The 12,848-nt window shown below is 38.3% G+C and overlaps 1 protein-coding gene across 4 annotated transcripts in view; it reads left to right on the top strand.

The window, feature by feature from the left end:
* SLC12A2 (solute carrier family 12 member 2) overlaps positions 1-12,848 on the top strand; it is a 55,003-nt gene that overhangs the window by 22,616 nt on the left and 19,539 nt on the right. For all 4 annotated transcript variants that reach the window (XM_053473711.1, XM_053473699.1, XM_053473704.1 and 1 more), the window contains 13 exons: positions 1,120-1,195; positions 2,728-2,823; positions 4,430-4,569; positions 5,742-5,852; positions 6,997-7,105; positions 7,545-7,672; positions 7,814-7,898; positions 8,264-8,415; positions 8,846-8,953; positions 10,393-10,516; positions 10,609-10,710; positions 11,002-11,157; positions 12,649-12,748. In XM_053473711.1, the coding sequence (XP_053329686.1) occupies positions 1,120-1,195; positions 2,728-2,823; positions 4,430-4,569; positions 5,742-5,852; positions 6,997-7,105; positions 7,545-7,672; positions 7,814-7,898; positions 8,264-8,415; positions 8,846-8,953; positions 10,393-10,516; positions 10,609-10,710; positions 11,002-11,157; positions 12,649-12,748 (1,487 nt within the window). The remainder of the gene's footprint in view (positions 1-1,119; positions 1,196-2,727; positions 2,824-4,429; positions 4,570-5,741; positions 5,853-6,996; positions 7,106-7,544; positions 7,673-7,813; positions 7,899-8,263; positions 8,416-8,845; positions 8,954-10,392; positions 10,517-10,608; positions 10,711-11,001; positions 11,158-12,648; positions 12,749-12,848) is intronic.

Raw genomic sequence — 12,848 nt, 5'->3', positions numbered from 1 at the left:
ATTATTTCGTATAAGGGTATTAATAACCGACTAGGATATGTCCTAGAATATCTCTTTTCATTAAAGATTAGAAGAATTTTAAGCAAGTTGGATGGGATCATGGATTAGGGGAGGAGGCCCAGGATTATACAGTGTGATTATACAGATTATTAGTGAGCCATTGTGAGAAAATCTTCTGGTGTGTAGCCGATCATGATCAGATAATGGTTTAGGATGTGGTTGGTTTAAATTGCATTTCCAGTAGCAGGCTGGCCCAGGGGTTAGAAGGGTAATTGGTGTCCAGGCCAGCCTTATGAGGGAGACTGGAGGCAGATGCCTGGTCAGGTAACCTGATCCGGTGTGTTGGTGAAACTGATGACCCTCCGAGCAACGAGAAGGACGTAAGTCAGAGACTCGTTGATGATCATCCATCTCTAGTCATTTAGAAGGTAGAAAAGCCCTTTTATATTCCTTTGTCTCTGGAAGACAGTCTTTCACGTTTTGCTTCAGCCTTTTTTTTTTTTTAATCCAAGTAAAGTATACATTTTAATTTGTGTACATTCACCAATTATAAATCAAGCGTCTGCGGTGGAAGCTCATTTTATATTATTTGCAACAATGTTGAAACTTTCTTTTTTTTTTCTTTCTCGGTTGCTTGCCGTTCTCACACCATTCTCACACGCTGGATCTGTTGCTCTCACCACTCATTTAAATACATTAATCTGTGATACTTTGCTGATGTTTTCCCGTTACTATGACACAAATTCTTTCTTCTTTGCTAAGTAGCGATGTTTGAGCGGTAATGACGGGGGTTAATTAAAGATCGCCTGATAAACGAACCGTGTCTTTGTCACAAACGTAAGCATCATATGCGTGCATGGTAGCCGTGTGGCTCATTTAGTGGGACCCCAGTGCACGTGTGTGGAAAGGGCTCCCATTGGTTTTAAAGGGCCGTGTCTGCTTTATGGGACACTAGACCAAAAATCTCTTATTTACCACACATCAAAAATGTTAAATCCATACTTCTGTACAACCATTTTCAGTGCAATCCCTGTAGTAAGTGTCCATTACGCCCACTGGTCTTTCATCTGTTTGTACTAATATTTTGTTTGTACTTTTTTGCTCTTTTTCTCTGCCTAGGTGAGATGCATGCTAAATATATGGGGTGTGATGCTCTTTATCCGGTTATCATGGATTGTTGGCCAGGCTGGCATTGGTAGGTTTCTGGAATTTTTTTTTCTTTTGTCTCCAGAACTTATGATGAAGGTAGAAAAAAATTCTGAACGTTTTAGAAACATGCTCCCAAGAACCGTTTCAAGGCACAAGCATAAACCAGGTAGCCATGGTTCCTAAACTTATTACTGGTGCCCAACGATCTGCAGCATGTCCTAAAAAACAAACAAAAAACAAGCAAAAAAACAGATCTGTATCAAATACAGTGGATTTTCGGTATTCACATGGTTAACAGTAAGTCAGCGTTTGAGTGCATATCTAGTCTTCTGTATAACCTGCTTGTGAAATTCCAGGCAGGCCAAAGGAATGGAAAAAGTAATATTCACCAAAGTGCTGTAAAGACGGCTTTGATGTCTTCCTGAGAGATGAATTAGCATTTTGTAATGTTCCATGGAGTGCACTTGAAATCTCTCTTCCAAGTGGCGCGGACTATCAGGCTAGAAATACAGTACCGTTCAAAAGTTTGGGGTCACTTAGATGTTCTCATGGGAAATGAGCAAATTTCTAGCTGTGCTATAATTGCAAAATGTTTTTTCTTAGTGATCAATTAACCTTTTAAACGTAAACATAGATTAGCAAACACAACCCATCATTGGAACACAGGAGCGATGGTTGTTGATAAAGGGCCTCTTTACGCCTATGAAGATATTCCATTAAAAATTAGCCATTTCCAGCTACAATAACAATTTCATGTTGGATGGAATTTGCTTTTCTGTTCTGAGTGACTCCAAACTTTGGTGGTGTTTGAGGCTACCTCAGCTCTCATGAAACAGCATTTCTGAACTCCAGCAAATGGTGGTTTCATGTTGATGTATATTTAAACTCCTAGCCAATTCAAAATGTTGCTATTTTAGAAACTATGGTAGACACGGTAACGATGTCCTACAGGAACTTCATAAAATGCCTCTTTATAAGACGGACAATAGAGTCTCTGTCAGTGATTTTCCAGGCAGTGAGACTTTATGAAGTGAAGAAGACCTGTTTCTGAGTTTCATACTCCAAGGGTGCCAGGTTTAAATTGTTTTTGCCACTACCAGTCAAGACGTTCCCAGCTCTTTTGGCTTCAAGGACCAATTATTTTCGCTGTCGCCAAACAGAACTCAAAATAATTCTGGATAGGAGAGCTGTAAAGCACACTTAATGTTTTTTCCAGTAATACTAAAAGCAATGTCTCCCAATACATGTAAGTGGACCCCTGGGTGTTGTGGGTTCATACCAGGGGATCCTGAGCCTCCCAAGATTGCTCAATAAGTGCGTCATGGGCACATACTTCATGAAGCATTCTTCACGAGCGCTCTCCTGATAGGCAGCCTATTAATATATATATATTACCAACCGTATTAAGCAATCTTGGCCCTAGTTATTCAGCTGAAACAGAGGTTCATTCTGCTACTTTGAGTGATACAAAATGTCGTTTAGTTAAGTTTACTTTTGTTTGTGTTACTTTATAGGCTTTGATGGGCCTAATTTGACACTATTACTATCAGTATATATATATTTTTTTTCTCCTGACAGGTTTAACTCTTGTCGTAATCCTAATGGCTACTGTTGTGACCACCATCACAGGACTGTCTACATCGGCTATTGCTACCAATGGTTTTGTGAGAGGGGGTAAGTCAGCCTGGGTGCTATTGGAGTATCTTAGTGAAACAATGTATTCTAACACGAACAACCGCGTTTTTTGCTGAAGTAGGCATTGACATTTAGCATGTCTTGCCATTTTATTTCAAGTTTCCATATACTGGACAGAAAAATAATGGTCTGCGCGTGTATGAAACTGTTTAATCTAGATTAATTTTCTTTAACCCTTTTGGTATAGTAGAGATTACATAATTTATTTTAATCGAAGATATTCAGACCCATAAAACAATGTTTGTGTGCATTGTCTCACCCATATCCTTCCCATTTATGCATATGTTCCCAGAACTTTAAAGGCATGAAACCCCTAATATACATTGTAAATATAGGTTATTGAAAGTCATTTTTGCATTGTAATAGCAGAATTACAAGTTGTCGATTAATAATAATAATAATATTAATTTCATATGCAAATTGATTCTTAATTATTACTGTGAAACATTGCTATATGGTGTCACATTGTGATGCAAGATTACCGTGCAGCTCTTACGTGACATGGCCATCTATAGGAGATTGTTACACTTTAAACGCGGTTTCCATGACTTTTCTTTTTGTGTTTAATACAAACTATGCAAACCTGAAATTTCCAGATTGTCGCCTCCCCCATCGTTTTTGTGTGTTTTTTTGGGGGGTTTTTTGCTTGTCATTTTTGCCCATGTTTTTAATGCCTTTAAATGAACTAGGGCCACTTTCGAACGGTATTGCTTTAGACCAACTCATACATTATATATTTGGATCTTAAGAATAGCTCTCTTCAGTGCCATTTAAAACTTCCTGTCTTTCAAAAAGCACTTAGTTTCCAAGAAAAGAACATATCAGCAATTTCTGGTCTTCAGTATCGGGCTGGAGCCAAAATGTCACATCTTTACCCTTCTTGTTTGCTTCCATTATGCATTTACTTATTATTTCGATACTTAGCTATTTATAAAGTGCCAACAAATCCTGCTTTACCATGCGTTCCTATGTAGGGGGTAACTTAGGCAAACCTCTCAATACATTTTTATGTATTCCCCTCGTACGTTGCAAACCTGCCAGGCGAGTAGCTTTTTTTTGTTTTATTTTTATTTTGAATGGGCAGCATACTTATTGCCGGCCAGCTCCAGCAATGGCTCACAAGAGATTTCCAGGGGGGGTCTAATGAGAGCCTTCCTAACCACGTGCACAGGAAGCTTTGAGCAGATTGACATGAATAATGGAGCACGGAGGGACCCACTTCACCGGATGGCTTTGAAGTGATGCTGTAGTATAAACTTATTTTATGTAAATAGTTCCTCTAGGATTGTCAAAGCCAAGGCCATTTGGTGTTTCCAGTAGATGTCTAGAATTCACATCATGGTGACCATACCTGAAAGATTTACATATATATAAGTTGGAACTCGTATAGGCTGCCCCTATAAAGGTAGTTGCTGTTCCACCAAGGGAAACATGGCCGATAGTTGAGATCTGGTCATAGTTAAGGTCCGTCTCCTTCCGGAAGGCCGCTGGCGCCCAGCTGTTCTTGTAGCATTTGGAATGCTTGTAAAAAAAATGTATGTCTCATTCATATTTCAGCTTTAATTGTTTAACATTCTGTGTGCAGGAGGTGCGTACTACTTAATCTCACGGAGTTTGGGACCTGAATTCGGAGGTGCGATCGGGCTGATCTTCGCCTTCGCCAATGCTGTAGCTGTTGCTATGTACGTGGTGGGCTTTTCCGAGACTGTGGTTGAATTACTCGAGGTAAATACAATAATCTCTAATTGACTGAACTTTGCAGTATTTTACGTACATAACACTTTGTTGTGACTGTATATTACAACAAACTTTAGGAGAGAGAGAGAGAGAATCGTTTAAATGTTGTAAAATAAAACATTTCAGTGTAGCTCTGGTAGAGTTGATTAGTTTATGGTCATTTTGGAGTCTCGTCTAACCACTTTAATTCTTGTTTTCTGCATCAGTTATATATGTATATCAATATGTATCAGCATGCAATTATCCACTGCAGCATGATTGACATAGGATTTTCTGTATTTATATAACAAGGTGAGATGCCACAAGTGGTTCTAATATGGTAGGAAATGTATTACTGGAAAATAACTGGATTTTCTTCTTTAAAAATATTTTTAATTGATAGTGAGTAACAAATAATAGGGAGTACCAGAGACTTAATCATTAACAATTTCATGGATACCTTCTTTTCTATCTTGTACACCGGGCCCCAAGGATTGGAAAGTTGAGTACCCTTGATGAAATGAGTTGCATTCCCTTGTCTTATAAATAGCTTTTTTTTGGTATACATGTACTCCTCAACTCACATACGGACCCATCATAAGTTGAATATATCATAGTTTGACTTCACATGTATTGTACCTGTATCATCTTTGGGTAATCAAGTACATGAACTAGATATGCATCGCTACCACGCCATTGTAAAGTGAGGAGCTATCCCAAAACCTGCAATGCAGTGTTTATTATTATATTATGAGAAGTGTACCTGTAGAACACTTTCCTGTTGCCTTTCGTCTCTTTCCATGGACACCTGATGAAGGCCATAGCTCTAATACATAGTAGAAGGATAATCCATATCTGCTCTTTTGTCAATAATGGTATGGTGGCTGAAAATGACTTAATGACATTTATATTGCATTGTTTGCCAACCCTGGTACGTTCCTCCTTCGAGATTGGCTGAGCAGGCCATGCATAGTTCAATCATTTCAAGCAATGCTACTTATTTAACAATGTATTACACACGGCCAACCAAGATAATCTTTCAGGAGGAGCTCATGGGGTTTGTTTCTTTAAGGATAAACCACACGTTATTTTGATCATTAATATATTGCTACTCCTTTTTATTGGAGTCTTGAAACGGCAGAATGCTATGTTTATTTACTCCCTGTTTATCCGTTTAATAGGAACATGGTGCTATTATGGTGGATGAAATAAATGATACCCGGATTATAGGGGCGATCACAATAGTACTATTATTGGGCATCTCAGTCGCTGGGATGGAATGGGAAGCAAAAGTAAGTAACTCATTTGGATTTGATCAGCGATGGTGAAGGAACTTTTAAATGTATACGTTTTTTATAAATGAAAAAATATCAACTGTATTCCAAAACTAAATGAAGGTTTTTACCAAATGTCTGTCAAAGAACATTCAATAGTTAGGATTCTTCCTTTTTTATTGTAGTGATTGTCATATCATGTGTGTCGTATCATATATTTAAGCCAAATATATCCGTTCTCCATGTTAAGATGTTCATATCCACAACTTTTTTTTCCAAAACTTTTTCAAGCTGGTCCTTTTTTTTTTTTTTTTTTTTTTTTTTAAATATTGATATAGGTTTAATATTTTATATCCTTAGTTTAACTGCAATGTTTGAGCAACGATCAAGACTTCTGTAAATAGGGCAGCATCCCCCGTGACATTGATTAGTGCTCTGCAATGTAATTAAATGATGCAAAAGAGGTTACGGGGACGCTCGAGCGCAGTGTCGTCAATATCTGCCATGTGAGGGCACTTAACTAGAATTCTGTTTTGTTGCCCAAATGCTTAAGCTCATTAGTGGTTTTAATTTGTTCCCATTTAAATCAATCTCGTGTTGCGTTCCTGTACCAAAAAAATAAATATTCAAACCTGGAAACCAGTAAACAATAATAAATGTGTATGTTTTGATCAAAACAGTTATGTTATAGAGACTTTTTCATAAAAAATAAAATGTTTGTTGCCTGCGAGATTGCAATTCAACTTTTAAAGCAAGGACTTCATTGGCTTCTTTAATATTAGACCATAATATTCATTTTCCATAATATTAAACCATCTCCTGGACCAACTCAGTTGTATATAAAAAAATATACATCACTTTTAGTTGCAGAAACACAAAATCTTGAAATTCTTACCTTAACATAAGATGCCATTTATATACTTGCAGATCCTAGACTGGTTTATTATTATTACAATTATAAGTTGATTGTCAGGTCTAATAGTAAAATGAGTTATAATGTTGCTCACGTTCTGTTACTGCCTGTGTATGTATCAGATTGTTCCTCTTTTTATTTCTGTGGTGAAAGGAATATTGGCCAGTGTGTGTGTATTTGTTGGCTCAGTTGACCAGTATGTGATAATCCATATTAATCCGTGTACTCATGTGCCCTCCTTCCTCATAGGCACAGATCGTGCTGCTGATAATTTTGCTTCTGGCCATCGTAGACTTTTTCATAGGATCGGTCATTCCCATGGAGGACAAGAAACCTAAAGGCTTCTTTGGTTATAAAGGTAAATGGGCGAGTGTAAACACCACCCCGGGATTATGCAGGAGTAACATAGAATCTGACGGCGGATGAGAACCATCTAGTCTGCCCATTTCTCCTGATGTAAAACTCAAGACTTAATCAGCCCTTGGTCTTGTTTATAACATGCATGGAATAGGCATAAAGCTAAATCAAAATCCCTGGTTCTTATTATTCTTAAACGATGTTAAAGTGTCAATATAAAATATTCTTTACAATGCATTTTCACCCAGGACTCTGTTATTCGGTAGATCTAAACCGCAATTTCAATTAAATTCATTTTATTTTTCTGCTTATTGGTGGTCTCACCAGTGTCATGTAAGTGAAGCCAAATGGTTATGTACTAATGGATACATTTATCCAGCCCGGCCACCACATTAATAACTCTCTCTCTATCTCTCCCTCTCTCTCTCTCTCTATGGCAGCTGAAATTTTCAGTGAGAACTTCGGGCCAAACTTCCGGAACGAGGAAACCTTTTTCACCGTCTTTGCAATTTTTTTCCCTGCCGCGACCGGCATCCTAGCAGGAGCTAATATCTCAGGTGATCTAGCGGTGAGTGTTTTCTGTTTGTTGTTTTTGCCTTTTTTTTAAAAAAAAAAAATGTTTTTTATGAACTTTACTGGTGCTAGCAGTTGAATTTGTAACTATATATTTTTTTTATCAATCAGTATATGTTTGGTTGTTTTAATTCAGGATCCTCAACAAGCCATACCTAAAGGAACCTTGTTAGCCATCCTTATCACAACTGTGGTCTACATGGGCGTTGCTGTATCTGTAGGTAAGAAAACATTCAAATCTGTCGTCCTGTGGTATTTTGGGGGTTGCGTAAAGAATGAACTTGCATGATGCTTTGTTTTGAGAATAATTTGTAATGGGACAGGTGGTCAGTGCATCTGTTGGCAGATGCTTCATCTCTGTTGTATGCCCATGCTGGTAAAATGGAGAGTATCAAGATATCGCTGTGTGTTTTTCATTCTCTGATAAATTGGAGGCATGTAAAGAAGGGGAAAGAAATAATGGACATACCACCGGTCACTGCGCTAACCCTGAATGCCTGTTTTCCCCCTTGCGTTCACCAATACCGATGGTCATGTATTGTTAATGTGGAGTCTTCACATCACCTGCTTATTTTATCTCATCTAGGCTCGTGTGTTGTCCGTGATGCCACCGGGAATGTTAATGACACCCTCTCCACGATGTTTTCAAACTGCACGGAGGCAGCTTGTAAACTCAATTATGACTTTTCCGAGTGTAATTCCGGCAGTTGTAAATATGGACTGATGAACAACTTCCAGGTAAAAGGTTTAGCTTTTTCTTTATTCAGAAAAGAAGTGGTTTAGATACATGTACCCTTCTGTTACTATACAGTTGGATGTCTCTTGTTGTTAAAGGTATGGTAACGTTTTTGAGAGGTTCCTCTTTTGTTCATTATGTTTATTCCGCGCACCTAGTGGATTTCTCCGCAGGGGTAAATGAGGCAGCGATCCACTTGCTTATGTTTTGTGATTCTTGTGAGGCTAGAGTGCAAAAAATACCAGTTTTTTATTTTCCTGTAAAATTGAGATGTTTATGCAATTTCTGGCTCCTTTCCCTGTGCTGGTAGAGGCGACACGTTGGCAGTAAAATATTACCGTTAAAATGTGTTTTGTGAAGGATACTTGGGCAGAGTATGGTTTGCGGCACGTTACACCCATTGTATACCCTTTTTTATTCCATCTTTCACAGGTAATGAGTATGGTGTCTGGGTTCGCTCCCCTCATCACTGCTGGGATCTTCTCTGCTACTCTTTCATCTGCCCTTGCATCTTTGGTCAGCGCGCCAAAGGTTTTCCAGGTATGTATATACACATCCAGCCTGACAGCAGATACCGCTTTGTTTATAATCTATATATTTTATATCTTTATGACTTTATTGCTCTCAGAAGGACCATCCTATTGGTTGACAACTCTGCTTTCCAAATGTTGCGTTAGAATCACATTTTTAGACATGTACCCCATTGTATAATTAACAAAATAATATCCTACATTGCTTTTGGCAAATCTCCGTTTCCACCCATGAAACAATAAAGTGTTTTTATATTAAGTAGCATAAATGCTCCACACAAACACAACTGCATGTAGTAAAAATCTTCACTTAAATTCTAGGTAAACATCAGGGTTGCCCTAAGGGAAAAGTGTGGGCACCATAATATCAATGCTAAAACAAGAATTATACATAAAATAAGAAGCACAGTGTTTGAGACCACAAATCTTGGTTTAAAATGTGTGTGACCACTGTAAGAAAGTATGGCGCGTATATATATATGTATGTATATATATATATATATATAATTAGTGCTTGCTAGCAAATCTATAAAAAGTTGAACTTACCATAAAGTAGAATTGTACTGTATGACTGGGTGCTGGGCAAACCTGCTTGCTAACTCAGATGGCCTTCTGTCCCATACATGATTGCTGCACGTGCCAAGGCTTGTAGTTTTTATCGCAATGGCAGCTTAAGGCCAACATAGAAGTAATGAGAAGAAATTTAAGGTTCATTTTATAGCCAACTGGCTAGTGCATTATTGTATAGCTGAAAAGTTACCACCTGCAAAATAACACCTTGTTTTTCAAGTTTAGTTTTATAATCTATATCACCATAGCACGTCTCACTAAACCCCCCCCCGTATCGGGTCCTAAGCAGCGGCGTAATCGACTTAACGCCACCCCTGCAGTTAAAGTACGTTCTGAAGTCAACTGATAGCTCTGCCCTGTCAGCCGTTTTGGCGTCTGCTCAATTTCTGCCTTCGTTTCCTTCCTGGATTGCATATGGTCTGCTGTGGATCAATTTCTCTCGAGTTACATCTGTTCTTCTAAGCTGCTGTCTTGACAGCTTTTGTCTCTTGGCTTGATCCTTCTCCAGGGATGTTACCCGATTCCAGAGACGGCTCTCATCGATTGAGCCAAAAGAGTGAAAATGGTTCAAAAAAACATCAGAATACTCCATATTTTTCACACAAGAAAATCTGTATAGTGATAAGCAGTTATTGAGTCTTCCGTTTCATATTTTGACAAGTACACACCTGTATGTCTCAAAAATAAATATCTGAAAACCTGAAACTAAAATCTCATGCCGGGACACGCTTAGGAGGCCCACCTTTTTTGTTTCCCCGAATATGGCTTCAGGTTCTTTCATGCATTCATTTATGGCTTTTACTTTAACCTTTCCCTAAACGGTCCGCCATCAGCTGGAAATAACGCAGTCAAACAACAAATGTATTGATTCTTTTCCAGGCCCTGTGTAAAGACAACATTTATCCTGGTCTGATGATGTTTGCTAAAGGATACGGGAAAAACAACGAACCCCTCCGTGGTTATCTCCTCACCTTCATAATTGCCCTGGGATTCATTTTAATCGGTTAGTCTTTATATCCTACTACATTCCTTTTTGTATGTTTATTTTTTTTAATTTTATTCTTAATGCTTACCTGTTTTGTCTTCCATTTCTAGCTGAACTCAACACAATTGCACCCATCATCTCCAACTTTTTCCTGGCGTCATATGCCTTAATAAACTTCTCAGTTTTTCACGCGTCTTTGGCCAAATCTCCGGGTAAGCTGTTTAATTGAATATTTTGTACGCTTATGGTCATGGAAAGTGTAGTCCAAAAATAACATACAATTTGTTCAAGAACTGCCCCAATATCCACAGAAATGTTTCAAAATGAAACCATGATGCCCTGGCATACTTTTTAATACTAATTCTCATTGAATTGGATCCGGCTTACAAATATATGTCAAGAAGCTGAATCCGATCACGCAGCCTAGAACCTTTTGGCGTCAGGATTCATTGCCGTAGTCCGTAGCTTTGCAGTTAGGCTCACGTTGTGCTTTACGTTGACAGGATGGCGCCCGGCCTTCAGGTACTACAACATGTGGGTGTCACTCGTGGGAGCTCTTCTCTGCTGCGGAGTCATGTTTGTCATTAACTGGTCGGCAGCCCTTTTGACTTATGTTATAGTCATTGGATTATATATATATGTCACCTACAAGAAGCCAGGTGAGTGTTTGTTGGAAAAGGAGGTCCCAAAAGCATATGTGACACTGCACCATTTTCTTTGTTGGCCCAATAAAGATATCAGTTTTAAACCCATTTTCCACTTTTGTTAGATATATTAGTGTATTAAGTATATGTGTGTGTGTATGTGTAATATATATTATATAAATACAGGTTGCTGCTTGCTCTGCTTAGTCATTTATACGTTTTATCAGTGGGAAATAAACTACAGATAACCATGATGGATAGCATATCTATAGTTTTCTAGGCACTTAGAGAGCAGATCAATATTGCTGTTAGTTCTCCTGCTTTGTGACTCATTTAATTGTATCCGCTCTCTGGAGATTTGCAAAGCTGTGACGGAATACAAGAGCTCTTAAGCTATTCTATAAAGCCTTGTTTCCGAGATAAAGAAAAAGTTCAGTTCAATTTGACCACCTCTAATTGAAAGCTACAAAGAAACAATTTAGAGTGAGTATAAGCGTGTGTGTGTGTGTGTGTGTGTGTGTGTGTGTGTGTGTACATTTTTTATGTATGTGCAATATGCATGTTTTGTTTACATATTGCAAGTGTAGCTATTGAACAATCTTTATGTATAATGTGTATGGAGAAGTTCTGGCTACTGTCAATCTAACCTGTAACATAAAGCAGACAAAATATGTTAGAGGAATAGATTTGTGGTCAAATTTTGTCACTGACTGTAGAATGTCAAGCTGCTCGGCAGTTTACAGAAAGCTCCATTCGCTCCAGATCATTCCTTACTGTGATGCTTTCTCCTTTTTTAATATATATTTATATATATATATATATATTTATTCTAGAATATCTCTTTTCAGATTTTGGTCCCCGATCGCTGTTGCTTACAAAGAAAGCAGCGCAGTTGTTTAAATAGTTCTATAAAGGCAAACACATTTTTCATGGGCTATTGTCTGTGTTCTTGCCTAGCAGGGTACATTGCATTGTATTGATAAACGGCTAAGTGAATGCACAGCTGTGGGGGGAGGAGAAGGGCGTTCATCATATTGTAGACCGGTATTTGTGAACGGGCCCAAGCAGCAGCGGGTTTAACGCGACGTGTGCTGGAGGGTACTCTAAAGTTAATGAGGTTTTGAAAAATACAACCGCTAGCTTTCTAAACCACCATAAGAAAAGAAACATTTAATTGGATTGCATTATAAAACTGTTAGCCATTGTGTGGTGGGGTATTCTATGGATGCCGATGAGGATCACATAGAGAAAAAATTATGCTTGCAAATAAAGGTCCGTGTCATTTTACAGAGCATACCTCTGTACGGTTATGTAAAAAAAATCAATCATCATTTGCGTCCTCGGCTTACCTAATAAACATTTCATCTGTTGAATGTCAGGCCATTTCCACTCGAAATAATTCTATGTTTACTGGCACCGAACTGTTTCTGCACAGTATCATTAAACAAAATACAAATAAAACCTTCCTATTTCACTATAATAACGATGCAACCAAAAACCTTTCAGATGTGAACTGGGGATCCTCAACGCAAGCCTTGACATATCTGAATGCGTTGCAACACACTATCCGCCTTGCTGGAGTGGAAGATCACGTTAAAAATTTCAGGTAATTTAAATGGAGGCTATATGTGTTTGTGTGGTGTAGGGGCTGGTGTGCTTTTACCTATATTCTGAATTGATATAGATCTTTTGACCCAGTGATCTGC

This window comes from Spea bombifrons, chromosome 1 (genome assembly GCF_027358695.1).
Source record: "Spea bombifrons isolate aSpeBom1 chromosome 1, aSpeBom1.2.pri, whole genome shotgun sequence".
NCBI lineage: Eukaryota > Metazoa > Chordata > Amphibia > Anura > Pelobatidae > Spea > Spea bombifrons.
This window is presented reverse-complemented; position numbering and strand designations above follow the sequence as displayed.